The following is a 27353-nucleotide window of genomic DNA, read 5'->3' as shown; positions in this document are numbered from 1 at the left end:
TTATTTTTTGATCTGGATATAGGTACTAATTACTCTGGTTTCTTTACTTGAGTATTAGTTGATGTATGCGCCTGTGGTTTGTAGAAAAAATATATGTACGTATTTTATAACTTCATTTCAAAGTTCTCTTAAGAAGTGTATATGAGTCTTCCTGTCTCTTAGCTGTTTCTTCACCCCTGCCCTTTGGAAGTGATTCGGCTCTTTATTCAGCCTAAAAGTGGCCTCAAACTGAGTTGAAGCCTCCTACTGCATATCTATGCAGAATAACAGCACACAGCATCCACCCTCCGCACCCACGTTTGCACCCACAGCTGTCTGCTTCTTACAGGAGTCTCCTCGCGCTTCCAACAGCCTTCTAGCCAAGCCAACTGCCATTATTCCGCCTGGGATCCAGGACGTCAAGCCATGCTGTGCCTTCTCCTTCTGCTCATTGGGCTCATCGGACTCCAAACAGAGGACAGTAAGAACAAAAAACCCTCCTCTAACCTGTCGGGAATGTCGCCTCTCCTATGGGTTTCCGAGAGGCTGGATAGCCCTGGGAAAGTGCTTTCTTGTGGGGGCTCCAACTCTGGAAGCCTGAGCCCACTCCCACATTGCCACCTTCTCAAAACCAATACCCACATTGCACGCGAGGGGGCTTTACCACTCATCTTGGGGCCATAGAAAACATAGGAGATGCTATGCATGGCTTGAGCGGATGGCTCAGGATCAGTGTTTCATATACCCCTCTGCGTTTTTTACCTCTGGGCTCTATAGTTGGATGGTCAAAAGGATCTGAGTTTATCTGTAAAGTGCTTGGTCCTGTTGCCTCAGGATTAACACGGCCTGCCCACAGGTCAATATTCCCAAAGCAATATACATGCTCTTTTTACAAAGTCTTGTTATTCTAGAGAGACTGGATTGAGGGTATTTGAAAAGATAGTAAAAATAAGCGATGGCATATAAAATACCATGAATTTAGATGAGGAAATAATGACGGAAGCTATGAGGCAATGGGTGTTGCTCTAATAAAACATTTTGCACCTTGCAGATTCTCACAGACTACGTATGCAAATTACAATTCCAGAGAAAATACGGTCACTGTCAAGTGAAGGAGTTGAATCTCATGTAATTAAGCACTAACATTTTTCACAATCTAAAAACCATGTGACTATTTTGTTCCTAAAAAGTAAACCTGGCATTTGTCATCTATGCACACTTGCTGAATTTTATATTTATACCTAATTTTCTTAAGTAAAAAAGCCCTTTGAAAATGAACCAAGATTAACAATGTTTCATAGACATATGGTGCAATGATGTTTATTATCAAAGACACAAGTCCCACCTTCTAAATTTATTTCCTTCTTGATTGTTTGAATAATCATTGACCTGATCCATCTAGAGATTCTTTCACTCACTCACCAGGCTATATTTGAAGGAAATTGTTGTTATTGTTGTTTTTGTTAAGTAAGCTTATGGCTTCCTTATGGGGGATGATGCTCATTTGATTTACTGAAGTGTTATGTGAGTGAGTGATTTTTGCATTTTGATTGCAAGTATGTTAATCATTAAGGCTGTTTTTTTCATGCCATCTTAGTTCATCTTGGTTCAGGGTACTAGTTTTTCTTTGAATTGGAAAGATTTGTATTTCTTTTTTACTAATTTCTAGAATCATTTCTACAGAAGTAAAATGTATTTTTTGATACACCCCTCCTTAATTTTCTTTTGGTTGGGTAGTAAATGTTCTGGTAATTTGAATACAAATATTTCCTTAGTGACTACACACTTGTCACATTAATGCAGATATTATAAGCTTAACATATTCAATACAGAGGGTGCCAAAAAATGTACATACATTTTAAGAAAGGAAAAAACTATTAAAATTGTAATACTCAATATATACCCGTAACAAAATATGAATAGAAGTCATGTGTATATATATATATATATATATATATATATATATTTTTTTTTTTTTTTTTTTTGACACCCTGGTATATCATTTAAAAAGGAATGCATATTTATGAAAACTTCAAATTTAATTATTTAAATAGAAAAAAGAGGTAAGGCATTTAATAGTATTTCAAAGGGTTTATGTTTATGCAAATATATATAATTGCTTGGTCATATTAGAAAATATACACAGAATCTATTTACAGGGCAATATCTCCAACTAGGCACCACTAGATTCTATGATAGTAATTCTCATAAGATTGGTAGAAAAAAAAAAAAATCACCTTTCCTCCACTGTCAAATATGTGAGGAAAAAAATTGACTATTTTGTTAATGTCTCTATCCCCAGTGTTTAGAACAGGAGATTAATAGTATTTTTTGAACCAATAAGGTTATCATACTTACTGATTCAACAAATGCTACAAACAACATGAAATTGTATGTTAGTAATGATTATAATTAATAAATAAAGAATAAAGATCATAGAAGAGAATATTCTACTTAAAAAGACTAGGAGCTTTTAAAAAAAAATAACTGGAACATCCAGATGTGAAAAATATAGTATGAAAGTGAAAATATCAACAATTAACAGTGGACCAGAGACAGCTGAAGAAACTACATACTAGACACTGAAGACACCAAAACAAGAGGAGAGGAGTTAAAGACCTAAATAAATTGAATATATCCCATGCTCATGGATTGGAAGATCCAATAATGTAAAGATGTGAAAGCTCCCCAAATTGATCTATAAAGACTAAATTGTCCATTTGTTAAACATAATTTCCTAATCGTAATATTAATAAAACAGATCAATGACTACTGCAGCTAAACTTGAAGCAGACATTATAAAATCTACAAATATTATACACTATGTGCTGTTAATTCTTTCCTCTACTACTTCTATTAATTTAATTATACTCTTTCATTTTAAGCATACATTTTGTAATGACATCCATTTTTATTAAGATATAATTATTGGATAAAGATAATCAATTTTTCAGATTTTATTTTATTGGATAAATTTAAAAGTTAACAAATAATAAATTACACAAATCATATTATTCCACCCACTTTTATTATGAAAACCAATATTTTAATATCAAATTCCATTGAAATAAATCCTTATTAAATTATAAATTTCTGTTTTTATTGTATTAGTATACTTTAGAATGTGATTATTGTTATCCTTTCTAATATTCTTCTCACTTTTTTTGCCTTTTTAATATATTCTCCTGACAGGTGTCCTACAACATTGTAATTGAAGGGAAAACATACACTGTGAACCTAATGCAAAAGTAGGTGATCTATATTATTTTATCACCTGTCTTTGTTCTATTTAAAATTATTATTTATAATTATCCAAAATGTAATTATTTTGTATTTGTAAACGATTACACTTACTGGCTGTTCATTTGTTTCTTATTTTATCCTTTGAAAAAACATTCAAAATCTATAATGAATATCTAGGACTTGAATCCATAGTTTACAAGTATGCTCTCATCTTCCTCCTTCCCAGTAGCAACAGATTTTTGTTTATCCATGTTGTTTTATAAAGGATACATTTGATAATTTTTTTGTCTTTATTAAAACGTGAGTAGTACTTGCTTTTGAGTTTCTTTACATTCAACTCTATTTGAAAGAACATAGAGGATTTTTAAGTAGAAAGAGTAGTGATAATTAAAAAAAATAAGTTTACATACTGTGTCAGAATATATTAAAGATTTAGAATATAATTGTAATTAGCCAAACTTAATTCGATGTCAGCCGATGAATTTGGGGAAAACAAGCACATGATACTAAAGAATAAAGAAAAAGCAAAATGATAATGGACCTTTTAAAAATAAGAATAGACTCCTAAGAATAATGACAAGCAGAAGTCTGCAAATGAAGTTACAAAATCAATACAAAGATAAGAAATACTTCTGTATTATTTCTAGATTTCACAGCTGCAATCCTTTTATACACCATACAGCTTGAAAAACGTTTTCTATATATAAAATGAATGATACCAGCTTGAAGGAAGATATTGAGAACCGACTCAAAATTACTTCTTTCTGAATTAAAAAATGCTGCATTTTTGCAAGGAATATTATTCTATTAGTTATTTCATCCCTCTTTTCTTTTCTCTTTGATAAACCTCAACATAATCTTTCCATGAACTAATTTTTGTTTTGTTGATCATCTATTATATATGATTTTTGCATTATTGCATTGCTTTAAATTTCTTTGGGTTTATTTTGATCTTTGTTTCTAACTTCCTTAAATGAATTCTAAGTTTATTACTCATCAACCAGTTGTATATTTTCTAGTTTAAGAATTTAAGGCTAATTTTCCCGCCAAAGTATTGTTCAGCTGCCCCCCACTTCTTTGGATATGTAGAATTTTCTCATCATTAGCAAACATTTTCTAGCTTATATTACATTTCTCCTTTGTCCCATAAATTATTTCATTGTATCTCTCAGTGTCAATACATGTGGCACTTTTCTAATTTTTAGTTCTAATAATTTTTGATTACAGAATATTCTCTAATTTTAATCCTTTAAAAGTTATTGAGACTTACTTTTTGATGTAATGTGTATTCAGTTTTTGTAACGTTCTATATGTACTAGAAAATGGCATGTATTCTCGTTATTTCAGACAATGTTTTTTAATCATATCATAAAACTCTTCTGCTATATCCAAACTGATATTTTTATTTATTCTATTATTTTGTAATATATATGCATTGAAATTTTCCACAAACATTGTCAAATTGACAAGGTTCTTTGTATTCTTGAATTGTATTCTTTGTATTCTTGAAGATAAATTTTGAATTATATATTTTGAGATTATAAAATTTTTAAGTAAAAATTTTAAATAGTTTATCTTTTCTTGAATAAAATTTTAGCATTATTAAATGACTATTTTCTAGTAGTTTGTCTTAAACTTTAATTTATCTGATGTGCATGCAGTTACATTAACTGTCTTTTTGGTTTAATATTTGTAAACTATATTTTTCTTTTTCAATTTTTTATTTAGTCTAGATTTTTTAATTGAGCCTGTAATTCTTTCTTTTAATGCAGTCCAAATTATCATTTTTACTTTGTATTCTTTTCATATTTTAAAATAAACCATTGTCTACATATAGTCATAAATCCAAGCTATTTTCTTCTAATGGTTTTCATTGTTTTCACTTTCATATTTAACTCTAGAATTCATCTAGAATTGATGTTTGTGTATTTTGTGAGCATAGGAGTCAAGATTTATTTATTTTTCCATGTTAGCATTCAGTGAATCCAGCACATGCTATTGAAAAATAATTTTTTTCTCACTCCACTGTAATATAATCTTTGTCATAAATAAAATGACTATTGATGAGAGGGTCTCTTTCTGTACTCCTTTTTTCCCCTTCTGTTAGTTTATATGTTTATTCTTGATCCCTATTTTATCTATGGAAACAACACACAGTATTTATTACTAAGACTCTGTAATAAGTCTTGATACCCGAGCTAGTTCTACAGTTCTCAGATGTCCTTGATTTTCTTCATCCTTTGATTTTCCATATATTTTTGAAATCATTTTATTATTTTTTCTTTGGTACCATTTGTTTTATATCCCTGTTTTTCATTGTGTCCATTTTAATGCATCCATTATTTTATATTACACTATGTCCCGTCAACTGAATTTTTTTGTCATGTATCTTTTTACTCTTTTTTTAGTACTTTCTTTAGATTACCATATTAATTCTGAATTGTTGAATCTAATATACATTATTACCTTTACCAATTATCCTATATTGTTAGATCATTAAACCTTTTTCTTCCACTTATCGTCATCTACCTTCTCATTATTTTTTATATATCATAATCCTGGATACTTTTAAACCCCAATAAGCTTTTCCTATTATTTTTAGTGATGTCAATATTCCTTTATATTTAACAATAAATTTACCCATTCTGGTGCTCTTTATTTCTTCTTACATTTCTGTTTCTGCCTGTAGCTAATTTTCAGGTCTTGGGATTTCTCTGTATTTCTATTACAGGTCTGCTTGTTTTGAATTATATTTGTTTGTGTTCATTGTTAAATCTTAACTCTATTCTTAAAAACTTTTTTGCTGGAATAAATTCTAGGATGACTTTTTAAAAATGACTTTAGCCCTTTTTCTATTATTATGTTTTAAATTTTTATTAAATTTATTAGGGTGACATTGGTTAGTAAACTTATATTGGTTTCAAGTGTACATTTCTATAATACATCATCTATACCACCCTGAACCTGCCTGATTTCATCTGATTTTAACCCTTTAAATTATCATTTCATTGTCTTCTGGCATTCTTTATTTCTATTGAAAAAGCAGCTATAGGTCTTCTTGCTGTTTCTTTGAAGGTAACATCTTTTTTTTTTTCCCCCTTGATACTTTGAAGGTTTTATTTTTGTTTCCATCAGTCTTTTAAAAAATATTTAGGTATGATTTTTTGTGTGTGTGTGCTTGAATTACACAGACCATATTGATTCTGTATCATTAATTTTGAGAATATTTTGCTCTTATTTTCAGAGATTTTAAGTTTAGCTCCTTGGCCTGCATGACCACCAACAGTTCTGCTTGTTTTTAGTTCCCAATAGCAGCTTTGTCCTTAGGACAGATATGGATATTTGGAATCTTTCTCTGCCAACAAATAGTGCCTGAATGTAACCAGCTAAATTACTTTATAGGACTTTCAACTCAGAATCGGTGTATTCCCTGGAGCCCTACCCCATTGTGGGTCCTTTTGTCTTTTGTTATGACAAGAGCAGAAAAAACTTTGTGCTGCGCGTCAGTGGCTTGACTCTTGTACCCGTTGCTTCAATAAATCCAAACTGTCATGGCACTCACAATCTTTATATTATACTTGGTGGGCAAAATGAAAATTGGATACCTTAACCTACCTTTCTCTTTATAGAACCTTTTAAACATTTCTTCTCATATTTAAAAATAATATATTTTAATGTGAGATCTCCATCTAGTCTGTTGAATTTATGTCATATCAGTTCATTATTTATTGACCATTTGCTATTTTTCAGATATTCTTCTAAATGCTTGAGATGCATTAGTAAACAAACTGGATATGAATCTCTGAGTTTATATTGTTATCAGATGACACTAATAATGATTTAATAAATAAGTAGATCAAGAAGAGTGTTAGAAGATGGTAAATGCTTAAGCAAAATTATAAAGAAAAATAAAAAGTATATTTTGGAAATCTAATGATTAATAATTTTTTTTATGTACTGTCAAGATAAGCTTCCCTGAGAAGCTGCTATATAAGCAAAGACTTGAAATAGCTGAGACAGTGAGCAGTGTTGAAGGACATCCCAGGAAAGGACAACTTCTGCAAATACCCTGAGGCAAAAGCTTGCCTGTGTATTTAAAAAACAGCTAGGAGGAGAGTGTGATGGTAAAAGTGAGTGAGGGGAGGACTGGAGACTAGGATTTTTGAGTGAAATTATAACAAAATTAGAGAACCAATCTCTCTGTTTTTCCCTCTCTCTCCCTCTGCCTACCTACCTATTTATAATAAGCATAATGAAATAATATTTCAAATTAAAAGCTTAGGAAAAACTTTTTCCATTAAATACTTTTAATCTTTATTTTACAGGGCTTTTTTACCTCATAATTTTAGAGTTTATGGTTATAAAGGCACAGGAAGTAGGAAACCTTTTGAACAACAGTTTCAGGTATGATTTTTATTGTCTGTTTTGCCTCTGTTATGTGAGTTTCTGTGATCATCATACTTAGGATCCACTTGTTGCTGGAGTACAAAGGGTTGGAGTCATGTTTTGTTTTGGCATGAATTTATTTCTTTTTGATGATGTGTCTTGAGTAAGCCTTATTACATAGATGGTTATGCAAACCAAAAATAATTGTGATGTTTTTAGGCCATTATTTCATGATGATGTACATGTATGTGCTTATATACCTGTGGGGAAAGGGTTGACTATGTTGTGAAATACTTCAAATGAAAATACATGGCTTGGGTTAGGAAAGCTAAATATGGGAAGCAAAGAAGGCTCCAAATATATGTCTGAAGTATTTTCAGAGACCAAGTAAATACACATGGAATTTCATGTACATTTAGGAATATATTAAGTTTTCATATATTTGGAATTCTTGGAGCTTCATTTTATGTCTATTTTTTTGGAAAAATAATAGAGAAGTGTGCATGTAATTGCATTAATTACCCATACCTAAAATGCTGTTTTCTTTTTACTTTTGCCTTGCCCTACCAATTCCTATTGGTTTTTCCATTTGTATTGCTGATTTCTATGTAGTGAATCTACCAGTACTTCGAAATTAAAGCATTTTTATAGAGATTAAGCTTCTAAAAGAAGAAATAATAGATACGTGAATAATTGCTTTAAATTTTGCTGAACAGATGGGGCAAATATATTTGAGTCATCTATGGAGTAGCCTATACAGATATATAAATAATACATAGTCAAATTATGTTATGACATATATTTATATGTATGCATGTATATATATACACACACAAGTATATATGTACATGTATGTGCACATGGCATGTATATGTGTGTGTGACTGTGTGTGTATGTGTGTGTATGTGTAAGAGACAGAGAGAGAGTTACAATTAAAAAGACAAAGAGACACATATCCCATGGCTGAATTTTATACAATTGTGCTATACCTAACACTTAACCCCACCTCCTACCTCTAGGAGGTAACCATGAAAGATAAATGTATAATTACAAAGACAAAGAAAAGAATGTTTTATTAGCCTGAATGTGGAAGTCGTTGCATATTGACCTCAGTTAAATGTTGGCCTCAAATATAATGAATATAACCATGAGCTGCATAATGATGTTTTAGTCACTGACAGACCGTATATACAATGGTCGTCCCATAAGATTATAATGGAGCTGAAAAGTTCCTAATGCCTAGTGACATCATAGCCATGAGTAATAAAGCCAATGCATTACTCATGTATTTATGGTGATGCTGGTGTAAACAAACCTGTGCTGCCAGTCGTGGAAAAGTGTAGCACATACAATTATGCACAGTACATAATACTTAATAATGATAAACCACTATGATACTAGTTTATGTACTTACTATGCTTACTTTTGTCATTATTTTAGAGTGTACTCTTTCTACTGAAAAGAGTGTACTCTTTCTATTGAAAAAAAGTTTATCGTAAAACAATATGTTGTGTTACTCCTGCAGCAGCCTCAAGTATCTCACTGAACTTGGAGTGGGGGAAGGAGGATGTGATCTTGGCTCAAATAACACAGGCTTTCGTTTTTCTTACTGTATTTTCATAAGTTTTCTTGAGTAACTGTTTATTCATTTTCTCTTAGGACCATTTGTCCCTTTGACTATTTGCAGAGGGTTTAAATGGTTGTTTATTTATAATTTTCATTCATTTTGCTAGGGTCAGATTTGTGGAGTTCATCATGTTGTCATACCAGCCATCAGTTCTCTACATCTTATTTATTTATTTATTTATTTATTTATTTATTTATTTATTTATTTATTTTGATAGTCAATATTATTTTATATTAATTTCAGGTGTACAGCATAGTGGTTAGACATTTACAAGTACATGATTTAAGAAGGGATCCCCCGGACTAGTCTAGTACCTACCTGGCAGTATGCGTAGCTATTACCATATTTTGGACCATATTCCCTATGTTTTACTTTACATCCCCATGACTGTTTTGTAATTACCAATTTGTATTTCTTATTCCCTTCACCTTTTCATCCTGCCCTCCAAACCCCTCCCCTGCCCAGCTATCACCCCGATAAATCTAGTACCCATCTGACACCATACACAGTTATTACAATATTATTGACTATATTCCTTATGCTATACCTTATATCCCTATGAATACTGTGTAACAGTCAAGGTGTATTTATTAATCACTTCATCTTTTTCACTCACCCCCAACAGCCCTCCCATCTGACAACCACCAAAATGTTCTCTGTATCTATGAGTCTGTTTCTGTTTTGTTTATTTTGTTCTTTAGATTCCATATAAATGAAATCACATTATATCTGTCTTTCTGTATCTGACATACCCCACTCTGCACAATACCCTCTAGTTCCATGAATGCTACTGCAGATGGAAATAACTCATTCCTATCCATGGCCAAGAAATATTCCATTGTATGTATGTACCACCTACTTTTTATCCATTCATCCATTGACGGACACCTAGACTGCTTCCATATCTTGGCCATTATGAACAATGCTGCAATTAACATATGGATGCATTTGTTCCCTCATAGTAGCATTTTGGGTTTCTTAAGATAAATACCCAGGAATTGGATTACAAGGTCCTTTGTCTCGTTATAACCTTTGTTTTAAAGTATATTTTGTCTCTTGTCTTGCTACCTCAGCTTTATTTTTCCCCATGAAATATCATTTTCCTATCCCTTTACTTCCAGTCTCTGTGTGCCTTTCGATCTGAAGTGAGTCTCTTGTAGGCTGCATATGTAAGGGTCTTGTTTTCTCAACCATTCAGCCGCCTTATCTTTTGATTGGAACATTTAATCCATTTGCATGGAAAGTAATTGTTGATAGATATGTGGTTTTTGCCATTTTATTATTCTTACTATTTATTTATTTTTTTCTTTTCAACTTTAAGACATCCCTCTAAAATTCCTTGTAATACTGTTTTGGTGGTGATGAATTCTTTTAGGTTTTTATTTGTTGTTGTTCTTGGAAACTCTTTATCTGTCCTTTGATTCTAAATGATAGCTTTGCTGGGTAGAGTAATCTTGGTTGTAGGTCCTTTCTTTTCATCACTTTGAATATTTCCTGCCAATCCCTCTGGCTTGCAAAATTTCCATTGAGTAGTCACCTGACAGTCTTATGGGAGCTCCCTTGTAGTAACTAACTGCATTTCTCTTGCTGCTTTTAAGATTCTCTCTTTTTCTTTATCCTTTGGCATTTTAGTTATGATATATCTTACTGTGGACCTATTTGTGTTCACCTTGTTTGGGATTCTGTGCACTTCCTTGACTTGTATATCTATTTCCATTGCCAGTTTAGGAAAGTTTTCTGTCATTATTTCTTCAAATAGGTTTTCAATTTATTGCTCTTTCTTCTTCTGGTATCCCTATGATGCAAATGTTGGTATGTTTGATGTTTTCCCAGAGGCTCCTGAAACTATCCTCAGTTTTTTTAATTCCTTTTTTCTTTTTGCTGTTTTGATTGGGTATTTTCTACAACCTTATCTTCTAAATTGCTGATTTAACTCTCTGCTTTATCTAATCTACTGTTGATTCCCTCTCATGTATTCTTCATTTCAGTTATTGTAGTCTTTATTTCTGACTGGTTATTCTTTATGTTTTCTATCTCCATTTTTATGTTTCCTATCTTTTTATTGAAGTTCTCCCAGAGATCATTGAGTGTTCTTATAACCAGTGTTTTGAACTCTGCATCTGGTAGATTGCTTGTCTTCATTTTATTTTGTTCTTTTTCTGGAGCTTTGTTCTTTTTTTTTATTTGAAACATGTTTCTTTGTCTCCCCATTTTGGCTGCCTCTTGGTGTTTGTTTCTATGTATGAGGTAGAGCTGCTATGCCTCCTGGTCCTAGTAGAGAGAAGCCTTATGTAATAGGCGTCTTGTGGGACCCAGTGGTGCAGTCTCCCTGGTCACCAGAGCTGGGTGCTCCAGTGTGTCCCTTGTGTGTGTTTTGTGTGCCCGCTTGTTGTGGTTGAGCCTTGGTTGCTGTTTGTACATCAATGGGAGGGATTGACCCTCAGCCTGATTGGCTGTGAGGACTGACCTTGACTACAGTGGAGGAGCTACTGTGCAAGGACTGACCCTACAGAGCAGGGCACCTGTCCAGTCTGCCCTCTTGATGTGTTGTCCTTGAAGGTGGCTGGGTGATGCTCCAGCTTAGTCTGAAGCTGGCCACCAGGAAGGCCAGCACTGGGGCCTCCTGGGAGGGGACCAGCTGTAAGCCTAGTTTAACCACAACATGTGCCCTGCCTGGGTCTACTTGGTATAAGCCACAAAGCAATCTGCAGGTGGCCCCCCACACACACACACCAGGCTTGGAGGTGCCTTGAGAGGACAATCTGTGAACTGAGACCAGCTGTTGCTAGTGCCAGGCTTATGACTGCTCAGCCAGAGGTACGAGACACACAGAAGCCAGATGCTGCTTGTTTGGGTTTTGTGAACATTTGAGAGATTTTATGAAAGTCCACACATGAGTTAAGACAGGTTATTTGTACAGAAAATCCACTGAAAGTGACTTGGGTGGGCCCAAATGTTGGGTGGGGTGGGGTCTCAGGGAATCAGTAGGGCAGGGCAGATGACAGGTGATAGCACATTTGATGGAGATGCAGATATGACATCTGCCTGCCTCTGCATGCAGCAAGGGGGAGGGCTTAACAAAGAAACAATAGCTTTCACCAGCTACTCCATCTACTCCATCTGGAAGAAAGCTAGCTGCCCCTCCAGCCCTCACCCTGAAGCTAGACTACTCAGTTACTCCCTGTATGTCCTTGGCATCTTTAGAGCTGCTGCCTCAGCACTGAAGCTCAGAGTGAGTGAGTCTGACAGTAAGTAAGTCCATCCGTGGGTCCTTTAATAGGAGCACTTGGGAGTGCAGCCACCCTCTGGCTCTGACTTACTCATCCACAATCTCTGCTGGTTTTCACAGCCAGAAATTATGGGGACTTCTCTTCCCAGCACTGGAACCCTGGGCTGGGGAGCCTGGGGTGAGGCTGGGACCCCTCACTCCTCTGGGGGTACATATGTAATCAAGATATCACTCCAATTTTTAATGGTCACATGCGATTTTGGGATTAGCCCATTCTGTGTCTCTGCCCTAGTCTTGAGGTGGCTACTTCTCTATGTCTGTAGTTGTAGGGTTTCAGTTCAGTTAGACTTCAAGTGATTCTCAGTGATGGTTGTTCTGTAGTTTAGTTGTAATTGATGTGGTCCTGAGAGCCAAATCTTCATTTCCAAAGAACAGTTTTTCTTAATACATTTTTCTACATGCCAGGGCATTTTTTTCTCTCTTAGCATGTTATTCTATTTCATCGTATCCTGACTCAGTAGCTATGTGTACCTATATCTATCTATAGATATATATAGTAAGAAGTATCATTGTTTGCATTGTTTGTATCTCTAGTCCTCTGACTGTTATGTGCTACTTTTCTTTGGCTTATTTCAAGATTTTCTCTTCATTTTTCATTTCTATTAGTTTATCATGATGTGCTGAGTTCCTTATATAATGAGAATGCACAAAAACCAAACAAATGAAAATAAGCAAAAGACATTTATTCAGAGCTTGACATACATAGCAAGGAAGTCAGACACCAGCACTTGTGTTTTGACAGATACACTAAGACAAGCAGAGGAGTGGTAGAGCTTCATATAGTGGAAAGTAAGGAAAACTTCAGGTATGTCCTGATTGGAGATTGGTGGCATGGAGAAGCTGTAGGTAGGCTAACTAGAAGTGAAACATGCTATGTGATTGTCTAGGGGTACATATTTGGCATTCTATGGTTGGTCTTAAGTTGGAGGCAGAGACAAAATTTAGGGAAACTGACAGTTTTTAATTAAGTCCTTGTCATTTGGGGCTGACTATTATGTATTTAGCTTCCTGGATTGTTACCGGAGGTAGCAATGTGACTTCCTACAAGCTCTGATTTGTAGCAGGCTGGCTTCCTGGCTAGTTATTGTCAATAAGGGGGTTGATTTCCTGGGCAGATTGCTGTACATTATGGGTCAGGATTATATTTTTACAAATAATCTAGCCATTGTCCATTTGTATATTCAGTGCCTGAATCTACAAATTGTAGTATCTCAATATATTTGGGGAAATTTTGATCTTTTTTTTCCAAATATTATTATGCCTACTTTCTCTTTCCATTTCTCTGGACTCCAATTAGACATATGTTAGGTAACAGTGTTCCACAGGTTGCTATAGCTATGTTCAGATTTGATGATTTGTATACATCTATTTTTTTTTTTTACCTTTTTTTTCCATCTCCAATGTCTAGTAATTAAAACCTATCCCCTGTGTTACATTTTAAATATATTTTTGTTCTAGAATTTAGAGTTGGCATTTTTATAATCTTCATTTCTCTTCTGAATTTCCTAACTGCTTTCCTATTATGCCTAAATTTTCCTTTTTGTTCTTGGTTACATTTTTAATATCTGCTCTAAAGCCTTTTTTTTTTTTTTTTTTTTTTTCTAACTCCAAAATCTAGGTTAATTTTTCAGGATCAGTTCTCTTTCTGATTTTTCCCTTGACTATGTGCCACATTTTTCTTTTGTCGCATATTTAATATTTTAAAACCATAGTGGTTATATTCAGTGATACATTGTAAAGCCTGTGACTCTTTTCTTTAAAGAGTTTTCATTTTTATTCCAGCAGGCAGCTAACTCTGAGTTTATATTTGTAATTGGTGAGAGGATTAATCCAATACAAGCTACTCTGCTATTACACTCAAATAATTATGGAAAGAAAAATTTCTCTTTTGAATTCATTTTGTTTTTTACCTGTCCCCTGCAAAATTAAATCAAAAGAGTATGGAAAAATAATTTTTTGATGATTTTTACCTTGATCCTAATGACCAAGAATATCACGTTTAATTCAGAACAGGAAAAAATATGGAAGTGTACTAATTCTTTTTGAACCTGTGGGAAATTTTTTTGATAATTGTGCCAAATGCTCATCTAATAATCCTATAAATCTATCTAGGAAGCAATGAGTATTTGACACATACACAACAATAAACATATCTGTTTTAAATATTTGAAAACATTAATATGAAAACTTTAACATAATTTACTCTAATATAGCTATATGTATTTTATCTCTTATTTTTCAGAGTTTTTGCTTCTACCAAGGGTACATTGAAGGTTATCCAAATTCTATGGTGATCCTTAGCACATGTACTGGACTCAGGTTGTGATATATAATTTTATAACTACAAAATGGATTTTTTTTTTTAGAATTTTTTTTGTGTGTGGGAAACTGCCTTTGGAAAGTGTAGTGTGGAAATTCTTGTAATGTCTCCTACCCTTATCCTGTATTAAGATATTTGATATATTTGGAGACCATGAAATATTAATAGCTAGGCAAATACCAATATTCTGTGCCACTCAATAAGTTTGGGGATACTTAGAAACTTTTTCCTATTTTACTACCTAAGACTAAGACTGAAAATTATCTGCATACTATTAAGAAAACCCTGACTAAATGGCATTTTATCAACTTTAAAAAGTGTATTGTTTATTTGCTTATTTTTTGAAATTTTTAGGGGCATATTACAGTTTGAAAATGTAAGTTATGGAATTGAGCCCTTGGAGCCTTCGATTGGTTTTGAACATGTGATTTATCAAATAAAACATAAGAATACAGGTGCTTCTTTATATGCTGAGGAGGATATTGAGCCAAAAGAAATGCCCTATACAATACAAACTATAGAGGTAGGTAATTAATTGAGTAAACTATATGGTTATTACTATTCAGCAATATAAACAATGTACTTTTTCTGATAAAAATCAGAAATTAATATATAAGATAGATAGATAGATAGATAGATAGATAGATAGATAGATAGATGTACCAGAAACTTTGTGACTTATATTGTAAGCCTTAAAGCTGCTAGTCATTCAAATTTCCAGACCTCCAAGTTTGTATTTTTTGCTGTTAATGACATTTTTCCTCCATGATCTAAACCTTTATTGTCTGCAGATGTACTTCTTTCTCCATATCCAGTATGTCAAAATTTTGATATAATAATACAAATACCATTCACAAAAATATTGAAGATACATAGCTAGGGTCCTGAGGAGAATCCCTAGTATCTTTTAAGGCAACTGCCGCAGGGGCAGAGATTATGTTTTCCTCAAGATGCAGGGTTAATATCCTCATACAGGGATGGAGAAGCTGCTTAGGAGTTTGTAACCCCAGATTCATCAGAGTCGCCCTCCCGTATATCCCTATTCCAATATTCAGGATTTAATTTCTTCCCAATTAATGCCCTCACTATAACAGTATACATCCTGTGATGGTGGAAATCAATTTGTATTGTAATTCATCTACTCATAAAATGAGCTTCTGGGTTTGATTGTCAACCATCTCAGATATGCAACTACAGTAGTTAAGAGTCTTTTTCAGGGCATATATTTCTCCAGAGAAACAGAACCAACATGATATATGTATACATGTATGTGTGCACATATGTGTATGTACATAAACACACACACACACACACAAATACATTCATGTACATCTGGACATTGTGGCCTAGTCAAGTTGACAGATAAAATTAACCATCACACCAGGACTACAAAATTTGTTTCTATATTTCTCCTGTAAGTTTTATTGTTTAACTTCCAACATTTTAATACATGATTCAATTTAAGATAATTATTGTGTGGTCTGATGTGAAATGCTAAACTCAAAATTTATCATATGGAAATCTAGTTTTCCCAACACCATTTGGTCAAAAGATTGTTTTTTTGTTCCACTGAATTATCATGGCCTTTTTTTTTTTTCAAAGATCGGTTAACCATTAATGTTAAGGATGATTTCTGCAATTGCAATTGAATTCCATTGGTATTTATGCTTATTCTTATGCCAGAACCACACATTTTTAGTACTATTCCTTTGAAATAAGTTTTGGAATTAGTAAGTGTGCATTCTTCTGTTTTGATATTCTTGCTACTGGAATTTCCAAATAAATTTTAAAATTCATTTATTTCAATTTTCTTAAAAAGTCAGTTGGGATTGTGTTGATTCTGTAGATTCATTTGGGAAATATTGCCATTTAACAATACAAACTCTTTTTATCCATAAACATTGAATAGCTTTGTTTTTAGGTTTTCTTTCATATTTTTCTGAATTGTTTTCAATAGTTGAGTCTTAAAGTTATCAAGTAAACTTCTTTTGTTACTTGTTAAATTAGTTTTCTACACATTTTATTATTTAAACGCTGTTGAACATTTAATTTTTATTTTAAATTTGTATTTCACATTATTAGTGTTTGGAAATTATTGATTTTTGTATACTGATTTTATATTTTGCAAATTTGTTGAAATTGTTCATTAGTTTTTTTATTAGACCCTGTGACTTTCTACATACATGGTCATGTCATCTTGAATAAAGATAGTTTATATTCTTTCTTTTCAATTAGGATAACTTTCATTTCTTTTTTATTGTCTAATTGCCCTGGTCAGCTCCCGCAGTATAATATTGAGTAGGTGAGAAGACTTATCCTTGTCTTGCCCCAATCTTACGAAGAAAGGATCCAGTCCATCACCATTAGGTACATTGTTAATGGTGAAATAAAATCAAAACCCCCTGGAATTTTTCACTCACTTTACTCTTCAATAAAACTCTCCTGCTTCACATTCTGTCTCACTTTTTCTGACTTTTCCTTCTATACTTAGATTCTAGATATTGATATTTCCTGTTATGCCTCAGGTTTTTGTTTGTCTTCTATATTTTTCCATGTCTTTATTGTGATTCACAGCTCTCTCACTCTCATTCCAAGCTTTTTGCTTAGTTTATTGATTCGAAATTGGACATAATGGTTGCTCAAGCTAAACAAAACACACTAACACATTGTTTACCTACTTGTCTATTTATCTATTATCTATCTGTCATCTATCTATCTTTCTATCATCATCTATCTATCAAACCCCTTCTCACTCTCTGAATATTTTTACCAATGACCTTTGACATATTTTAAATTTAACTCCAATCCATCTATATTGCAATTGTATCATTAAGTAGTGTTCTCTAATCTTTTTGCCTAGATCCAATTCTTTAGTATTTACTTGACCAAAGAAAACTTTATTGCAGTTGAAGTAATCTTTTTTTTTTTTTTTTTTTTTTAGGGCTTTGCATTTTTTTTATTTTTATTTTTATTAATTAGTTTCAGGTGCACAAGACAAAGCAAAACTTAGACATTTATCATTTATATCCCTCACACTGTGTGAACCCCCCTCCCCCCATCCACTATCCCTCTGTACGTTCCCAAAACCTCTCACCTTCCCCTTATCCCCACCCCCCCGCCCCTCTAGCAACCCTCTGTTTTTCCCTCCATGTTTCCAAAACTGTTTCTGATTAGTTCATTCACTTATTCTTTTCTTTAGATTCCGCATATAAGTGAGATCATATGGTATTTGTCTTTCTCTTTCTGACTTATTTCACTTAACATAATGTTCTCTAGGTCCATCCATGTTGTTGCAAAGGGTAAGATTTCTTTCTTCTTTATGGCTGTGTAATACTCCATTGTATAAATGTACCACAGTTTCTTAATCCAGTCATCTACTGATGGGCATTTCGGTTGTTTCCAGGTCTTGGCTATTGTATATAGTGCTGCAATAAACATAGGAGTGCATAAAGATTTTTGAATTGGAGTTTTGGATTTCTCCGGATAGATACCTAGGAGTGGGATTGCTGGATCATAAGGTAGTTCCATTTTCAGATTTTTGAGATATCTCCAAACTGTTTTCCATAGTGGCTGCACCAATCTGCATTCCCACCAACAGTGCACCAGCGTTCCCTTTTCTCCGCATCCACGCCAGCACTTGTTGTTTGTTGATTTATTGATGATAGCCATCCTGACTGGGGTGAGGTGGTATCTCATTGTGGTTTTTATTTGCATTTCTCTAATGGTTAGTGAGGTTGAACATTTCTTCATATGTCTGTTTGCCATCTGTGTGTCCTTTTTAGAAAAATGTCTCTTCATGTCCTCTGCCCATTTTTTAATTGGGTTGTTTGTTTTTTTGGAGTTGAGTTGAGTGAGTTTTTTATAAATTTGTGATATTAACCCCTTATCAGATATATCATTGGCAAATATCTTTTCCCAATCAGTAGGATCCCTTTTTGTTTTATTGATGGTTTCCTTTGCTGTGAAAAAGCTTTTTAGTTTGATGTAATCCCACATGTTTATTTTTCCTCTTACTTCCCTCGCGCGAGGGGATATATCAGTAAAAATCTTACTCCGGGTAATGTCTGTGAAGTTTCTTCCTATATTTTCTTCTAGGAATTTTATGGTTTCAGATCTTACATTTAAATCTTTAAGCCATTTTGAATTTATTTTTGTATGTGGTGTAAGGAGGTGATCCAGCTTCATCTTTTTGCATGTGTCTGTCCAAGTTTCCCAGCACCATTTATTGAATAGACTGTCTTTACCCCACCGTACATTCTTGCTTCCATTGTCATAGATTAAGTGGCCATATAGGCATGGATTTATTTCTGGACTCTCTATTCTGTTCCATTGATCTATGGGTCTGTTTTTATGCCAGTACCATGCTGTTTTGATTACTGTAGCCTTGTAGTATAATTTGAAGTCAGGTATTGTTATACCTCCCACTTTGTTCTTATTTCTCAAGATTGTTGAAGATATCCGGGGTCTTTTGTTATCCCATATAAATTTTAGGATTATATGTTCTATTTCTGTGAAAAATGTCGTTGGTAGTTTGATAGGAATTGCGTTGAATATATATATTGCCTTAGGCAGTATGGACATTTTAACTATATTAATTCTTCCTATCCATGAACATGGTATATGTTTCCATCTATTTGTATCTTCTTTCATTTCTTTCTTCAGTGTCTTATAATTTTCTGAGTACAGATCTTTTACTTCTTTGGTTAAATTTATTCCCAGGTATTTTATAGTCTTTGGAGCAATTGTAAACGGAATTGCTTTTTTAATTTCTCCTTCTGATGTTTTATTATTGGTATATACAAATGCAACTGATTTCTGAATATTAATTTTGTATCCTGCTACTTTACTAAATTCATCTATCAGCTCTAATAGTTTCTTGGTGGAGTCTTTAGGGTTCTCTAAATATAGTATCATATCATCTGCATATAATGACAGTTTTACTTCCTCCTTACCGATTTGGATGCCTTTTATTTCTTTTTCTTGTCTGATTGCTGTGGCTAGAACTTCCAGCACTATGTTGAATAGAAGTGGAGAAAGTGGGCAGCCTTGCCTTGTTCCTGATTTTAAGGGGAATGGTTTTAGTTTTTCCCCATTGAGTATGATGTTAGCTGTGGGTCTATCATATATGGCCTTTATTATGTTGAGATATGATCCCTCTATTCCCACTTTCTTAAGGGTTTTTATCATGAATGGCTGCTGAATTTTATCAAATGCTTTTTCTGCGTCAATTGATATGATCATATGATTTTTATTTTTCATTTTGTTAATGTGGTGTATCACATTAATTGATTTGCGGATGTTGAACCACCCTTGCATACCAGGGATGAATCCCACTTGATCATGGTGTATAATCTTTTTAATATATTGCTGAATTCTGTTTGCTAGTATTTTGTTGAGGATTTTTGCATCTATGTTCATTAGCGATATCGGCCTGTAGTTTTCTTTTTTTGTGGTGTCTTTGTCTGATTTTGGGATCAGGGTGATAGTGGCTTCGTAAAAAGTGTTTGGGAGTCTTCCCTCCCTCTGGATTTTTTGGAAGAGTTTGAGGAGAATAGGTGACAATTCTTTTTGGAACGCTCTGTAAAATTCACCTGTAAAGCCATCTGGTCCAGGGCTTTTGTTTGTTGGGAGATTGTTGATTACTGATTCAATTTCCTTGGTGGTAATCAGTCTATTCAGGTTTTCTGTCTCCTCTTGAGTTAGCCTTGGGAGGTTGTATGCATCTAGGAAATTGTCCATTTCTTCCAGGTTGTCAAATTTGTTGGCATACAGTTGCTCATAGAAATTTCTTAGGATTTTTTGTATCTCTGCGGTGTCTGTTGTCACTTCTCCTCTTTCATTACTGATTTTATTAATTTGGGTCCTCTCTCTCTTTTTTTTAATGAGTCTGGCTAAAGGTTTGTCAATTTTGTTTATCTTCTCTAAGAACCAACTCTTGGATTCATTGATCTTTTGTATTGTTTTTCTGGTTTCTATTTCATTTATTTCCGCTCTGATCTTTATTATCTCCTTCCTTGTACTCCCTTTGGGCTTATTTTGTTGTTCTTTTTCCAGATCCCTTAAGTGTGAAGATAAACTGTTGATTAGTGATGTTTCTTGTTTCTTTAGGTAGGCCTGCAGTGCTATGAACTTCCCTCTTAGGACTGCTTTCGCTGCATCCCATAGATTTTGGGTCGTTGTATTTTCATTTTCGTTTGTCTTGAGATATCTTTTGATTTCTTCCTTGATCTCCTGTTTGACCCATTCATTGTTTAGTAACATATTATTCAGCCTCCATGAATTTGTGTGTCTTCCAGTCTTTTTCCTGTAGTTCATTTCTAATTTCATAGCACTGTGGTCAGAGAAGACAATTGGTATGATTTCAATTTTCTTAAATTTATCCAGACTTGCTTTGTGGCCTAACATATGGTCTATCTTGGAGAATGTTCCATGTGCGCTTGAGAAGAACGTGTATTCTGCAGCATTGGGGTGGAATGCTCTGAAAATATCGGTTAAATCCAAGTGGTCCAATGTGTCATTTAAGGCTGTTGTTTCCGTATTGATTTTCTGTCTGGAAGACCTGTCCCTTGTTGTCAGAGGTGTGTTGAAGTCCCCTACTATGATAGTGTTACTGTTGATCTCCATCTTTATGTCAGTCAATATCTGTTTTATATATTTAGGTGCTCCTATGTTGGGTGCATAGATGTTTACTAGGGTTATATCCTCTTGTCGAATTGATCCCTTTATTATTATATAGTGTCCATCTTTGTCTTTTAATATTTTCTTCATTTTAAAGTCTATTTTGTCAGAGATAAGTATTGCAACTCCAGCTTTTTTCTCATTTCCATTTGCATGGAATATCTTACTCCAACCCTTCACTTTTAGCCTGTGTGTGTCTTTTGATCTGAGGTGAGTCTCTTGTATACAGCATATACAAGGGTCTTGCTTTCTTATCCATTCAGCCACCCTATGTCTCTTGATTGGAGCATTTAAACCATTTACATTTAAAGTGATTATTGATAAGTACATAGTTATTGCCATTTTTAAATTTGTGGATAAATTGTTTTCATCTTTCTTCTATTTACAGAAGTCCTTTTAGTATTTCTTGCAATGCTGGCTCGGTGGTAATGAATTCCTTTAGCTTATTCTTTTCTGGGAAGCTCTTTATCTCCCCGTCAATTTTAAATGATAGCCTTGCTGGATAAAGCAACCTAGGTTGTAGGCCTTTGTTTTCCATCACTTTGAGTATCTCCTGCCACTCCCTCCTGGCCTTCAATGTTTCTGCAGAAAAGTCATTTGATAGTCTTATGGGAGTTCCCTTGTATGTAACCCTCTGTCTTTCTCTTGCTGCTTTTAGGATTCTCTCTTTGTCTTTAATCTTTGCCATTTTAGCTATAATGTGTCTTGGAGTGGACCTGTTTGGGTTTATCCTGGTTGGAACTCTCTGCACTTCCTGGACTTGTATGTTGGTTTCCTTCATCAGGTTAGGGAAATTTTCAGACATTATTACTTCAAATATGTTCTCAATCCCTTGTTTCTTCTCTTCACCTTCTGGTATTCCTATGATGCGCATGTTGTTGCGCTTGATGTTATCCCATAGGTCTCTTAAACCATCTTCATTGTTTTTTATTCTTTTTTCTTTCTGTTGTTCTGTTTGGGTGATCTCTGCTACCTTGTCTTCTAAGTCGCTGATTCGATCCTCTGCTTCATCTAACCTGCTGTTAATTCCTTCAAGTGAGTTCTTTATTTCGGTAACTGTGTTCTTTAGTTCTAACTGGTTGTTCGTTATGATTTCTACATCCTTCTTGATGTCCTCTCTAAGTTCCTTAAACATTCTTATCATCAGTATTCTGAACTCTGTCTCTGACAGTTTGGTTACCTCTGCTTCATTTAGTTCCATTTCTGAAGGTTTCTTCTGTTCTTTTATTTGGGATATGTTTCTTTGTTTCCTCATTCTGGCTGACTCTCTGTGTTTGCTTCGATGTATTAGATAGGTGCCCTGGAGTTCTTAGTTCTTGCTGGATTAGTATATAATAAATGTCCTTTATATTTGACTTGCACTACTTCGTTCTTCTCCCCTGCGTGTGCTCTAAAAGTGACTCTTGTGTTGTGTATATTGTCCTGTTAAAGAAGATCCTTAATTGCTTTTCGCTTGTGAGTAGGTGGAGTTAACTCCTAGGCTGACTAGTTGTGAGACTTGGCTTTGCCCACGCAGGGTATTCTGCTGCGTGAGGATTGACCGCTTAGATGTGGTTTGCCCTTTGGCCTCTATGTGCCTGTAAAGAATCCCCTCTGAGTGTGTCACTTGTAGGTCAAACCCGGTAGTACTCTGGCTTGGCCTGGAGTTGGCCGCTGGGTATGTTGAATCTTGTGCCTCTTAAGCTGGGCACTGGTAGGGCAATTACAGAACAAAGCAAATCACCAAGCACAACAATAACAACAAGGAAAAAGTCAAATACATTCACATGTAAAAAAACAATCGACAACCCCCACTCGACATAGGCAAAGATGTCAGAAATATAAAGACAAATCAAAACAGAACAAAAAAAAAAACAGCACCAGTTGTGGCTTAAGCCCACCAAGTAATCTCCAGGTTGTTCTCAGCTATAGCACAGAGTCCCCACTCGACACAGGCAAAGATGTCAAAAATATAAAGACAAATCAAAACAGAACAAAACAAGCAAGCAAACAAACAAACAAACAAAAACCACAGCGCCAGTTGTGGCTTAAGCCCACCAAGTGATCTCCAGGTTGTTCTCTGCTATAGCATAGAGTCCCCACTCGACACAGGCAAAGATGTCAAAAATATAAAGACAAATCAGCACAGAACAAAAACAAACAAACAAACAAAAAACAAACAAACAAAAAACAAACAAACAAACAAAAAACACAGCCCAGTTGTGGCTTAAGCCCACCAAGTAATCTCCAAGTTGTTCTCTGCTGTAGCACAGAATCCCCACTCGACACAGGCAAAGATGTCAAAAATATAAAGACAAATCAACACAGAACAAAAACAAACAAACAAAAAACAAACAAACAAAAAACAAACAAACAAACAAAAAACACAGCGCCAGTTGTGGCTTAAACCCACCAAGTAATCTCCAAGTTGTTCTCTGCTGTAGCACAGAATCCCCACTCGACACAGGCAAAGATGTCAAAAATATAAAGACAAATCAACACAGAACAAAAACAAACAAACAAACAAAAAGCAAACAAACAAACAAACAAAAAACACAGCGCCAGTTGTGGCTTAAGCCCACCAAGTAATCTCCAAGTTGTTCTCTGCTGTAGCACAGAATCCCCACTCGACACAGGCAAAGATGTCAAAAATATAAAGACAAATCAAAACAGAAAGAAAAGAAAAAAAAAAAAAAAGACAGCGCCAGTTGTGGCTTAAGCCCACCAAGTAATCCCCTGCGTATTGTGCAGGTAGAGCCGGTCACCTGATGCCCAGAGTGACTCTGAGGCTGCAGCTTTAGATGCGTGGGGCTGAGGGGTCTGGACAGTAGGTTTTACAAAGTCAGTGCAGTTTCTGCCCTTGCCGGCACATATGCACACCGAGAATAGCACCACCAGCCCTGTGTCCAGCTCTCCTGAGTCTTAGGGCACCTCTTCCCTGTGTGTGTGTGTGGCCGGCAGGGAATTCCTCAGCTGCTGAAAGCTGAGTGCTGTATATGCCACTTACTGCTGATCCCTGGGAATGCCTCCGCCGGTGTAATTGCCACGCCCTATGCAGGCCAGAAAGGGTGGGGGCTGGGGATGGAAAGAGGGGTCTTCTCTTTCCCAGCCCAGCTGTGTCACACCCCACCCACAGGCCAGAAACGGTGGTATCTGGGGGTGGATGAGTCTTCTGTCTCCTAGTCCAGGGCAAACCACACTCTTCTCAGCCTCTTCCCTGGACCAAAGCCAGCGGCCAGTCTTCCCTTAGCCCAAACCCCAAGGCTCCTCTGTAATCTGACACTGCTCTTCAGATCAGGAGCCAGTTTAAGTCTCTGGAAGGGTGGGGGTAGGATTGGAAGAGCGGGGGGAGGGGCCCAGGTATGGAGTTTAATAGTCTCAAATGCTAGATATCCTCCCTCTGCGGGAGGGAGAGGTCTGCTGTGGGACGCAAAGTAGAGTCCGGCACTTGGCTTTTGTGTTCTCTCTTTTGTCCTGGGAACCCCTGCGTCTCTGCAGCTGGGGATGTGTTTGCCCCGCTCTAGGCTGGCTAGAAAGGGTGGGGGCTGGGGATGGAAGGAGGGGTCTTCTCTTTCCCAGCCCCGCTGTTTTAACACTCTTCCCGCAGGCCAGAAAAGGTGGTGGCTGGGGGCGGAAGATTCCCAGCTCCTAGCCTCCTCCCTGGGCCCGCCTGTCTTCCCGGAGCCGGGGCTCCAAGGCGCCTCTGTAATCTGCCGCTGCTCCTTAGTGCAGGGGCTAGATCAAGTCTCTAGAAAGGCGGGGGTAGGGTCAGAAGAGCGGGGGAAGGTGCCCAGGCACGGAGTCTGTGTTCCTTGTCCGGCCCAAGGACCAACTGAGGTTATTAGCTGAAGTTAATGCTGGATATGCTGCCCCTGCAGCGGGAGAGGTCCGCTGTGGGACGCAGGGCAAAACGCCCACCTCGTGGCTTCCGGGCTCTCCTCCGTCCTGGGATATCCTGCGTATCTGTAGCCGTGGGTGTGGGCTAGAATTTCACAGGCACAGGTGCGGAGCAGATTTCCACAACCCGAGGGTGGGGGCCGAATTTCTACCGCCACAGGTGTGGACCGCGATCCCAACCCGCGTCCCCACCGCCGCCGCAGGTGCGGCGTGTCTCCGCTCCGCTCCCTTCCTTCTTCCCCTGCTCGCCCAATTTTTCCCACCTGCAAGAAATCCCTGCGCGAGTCTCTTCGCTGTTCTGCGTGATGAGCAGAGAGTCCTTTGATGGGTTATAAGCTTCCCGTTTCTGATAAGATCCGACGGAGAACTCAAAAAGTGCGCCCCGCTGCCGCCATTGCTATGACCGAGCCCAGGGCTTTGCCTGAAGTAATCTTTATATAATGCACATCTAAACAACAGATATGTTAAATTTAAAAAGTCCTGAAAAGCCATTTTAGATAGTAAGAGAATGGGTACATGTAAGGAGACATCCCATATGGAGACTCCTTATATGACTCTATATAAGATGTCTCCTTACATGGCCTCATTCTCTTACTAAATAAAATCGGTTTTGAGGTCTTTTGAAATTTGATGTCTGCTCACCTTTTAACACACACATTTCCTGGCATTCTTTTATTCACCCTTATCTTAAATTTATTTATATGGCTAAAATAGACTATGTACTTTTTCTCCATAAAATTTTATTGTTTATTAAATGAGTGAATAAATTATTAACTATCACCAATTCTAATTTCAAAGAAAAAAACGAACAAGGATGACTTCAGGGAATGTTAGACAACTAACACTTGTGTTGGTTAAAACAAAGAAATAGTTTTGAATCCCTCAATGCATTAATACATTGTTTCTCTCAATTAATTTAAGTGTTTATGTTTACCCTCCAGTAAAGTAGCATTATTTCCTTTTTTCAGGGACTTTAATGAAAGGATGGAGTCCTATAAGCAAACTATCATGAAACATTTAATGCTTAATTTTGAATGGAATTGATAAGAAACCAGGTAGACCATAAGATTATTTCATCTGCATTTTTTGAATAAAACCCTGAAATCTCCAAGGCTTGGGCCAATAAATAGAATTTTTAAATGGGGAAAAATGAGTGATCAACAATCAGCCCTATATTTGTCCTACTGTCATTTCTCAACTTTTTTTTTTCCTTTAAGTTACTACAACCACTACTATTGACAGATTAGAGTTAAATTTCTGATCTCTACAAAATCTCAGATGTCTTGTTTTCTCTTCAATTGCTCCTTTTAATATGTTAAGGAAAATGGTTTAACTAAATGGGATAGTTTTGAACTTCAATGTAAAGAAAAAATCAGACATTAAAATAAACATAAAAGTTTCCTCAATTTCTGAAGTTTTATCCTCCTTTTCTGCTTCTAGATATTTGTCCAATGTTTGTAGATGGTATGCTATTTTAGTAACAAGGTATTTTGAGTCATCTACACTATAGTCTTAAAGTGTTTGCAAAGCCTGTCTTACAAGTTTTCCCTAGTCCATTCCTCCTAGGTTACCTTCATGTAAAAATGATCATGAAAATAAGGTACATTTTTTTGATAGCAGATACAACAATTATTACTTTATCTCCATTTTTTGGGGAGAGTCTAAATCACATAAATGATAAACCAGAGTTCAAACGCCCATCAGGCCTCATTTTTTGTGCCTAATTTAACCACTGTGATCTAAGTGGATGACATCATACCCAGAACCTACATTTTGAGATAGCTATGGTCCAGTTTAAGAAAGTTTGTCATTTTGATTCTCCGTTGCTCACCTTTTTCTGAGGAGATTTGTACAAGGGTTAACTTTATCCTCCGATGTGATATCACCCCTCTAAACACAGAGATGGGTCTATACTCTTTCAGGGTCAGAAATAAAATCTACATGGTATTGTATAA

At 35.5% G+C, this 27353-nt stretch overlaps 1 protein-coding gene across 1 annotated transcript in view; it reads left to right on the top strand.

Annotated features, from left to right (window-relative positions):
* The first annotated feature begins 357 nt into the window (after positions 1-357).
* Positions 358-27353, top strand: part of ADAM2 (ADAM metallopeptidase domain 2) — a 100994-nt gene continuing 73998 nt past the window's right edge. Inside the window, exons 1-6 of the mRNA XM_019742046.3 lie at positions 358-460; positions 1031-1107; positions 3172-3227; positions 7548-7626; positions 14767-14843; positions 15199-15367. Coding sequence (XP_019597605.3) covers positions 406-460; positions 1031-1107; positions 3172-3227; positions 7548-7626; positions 14767-14843; positions 15199-15367 — 513 coding nt within the window. The 5' untranslated portion in view covers positions 358-405. The remainder of the gene's footprint in view (positions 461-1030; positions 1108-3171; positions 3228-7547; positions 7627-14766; positions 14844-15198; positions 15368-27353) is intronic.

The sequence above is a fragment of the Rhinolophus sinicus genome, chromosome 16 (genome assembly GCF_057876585.1).
Source record: "Rhinolophus sinicus isolate RSI-liver-muscle chromosome 16, RSI-T2T, whole genome shotgun sequence".
Classification (NCBI taxonomy): Eukaryota; Metazoa; Chordata; class Mammalia; order Chiroptera; family Rhinolophidae; genus Rhinolophus; species Rhinolophus sinicus.
This window is presented reverse-complemented; position numbering and strand designations above follow the sequence as displayed.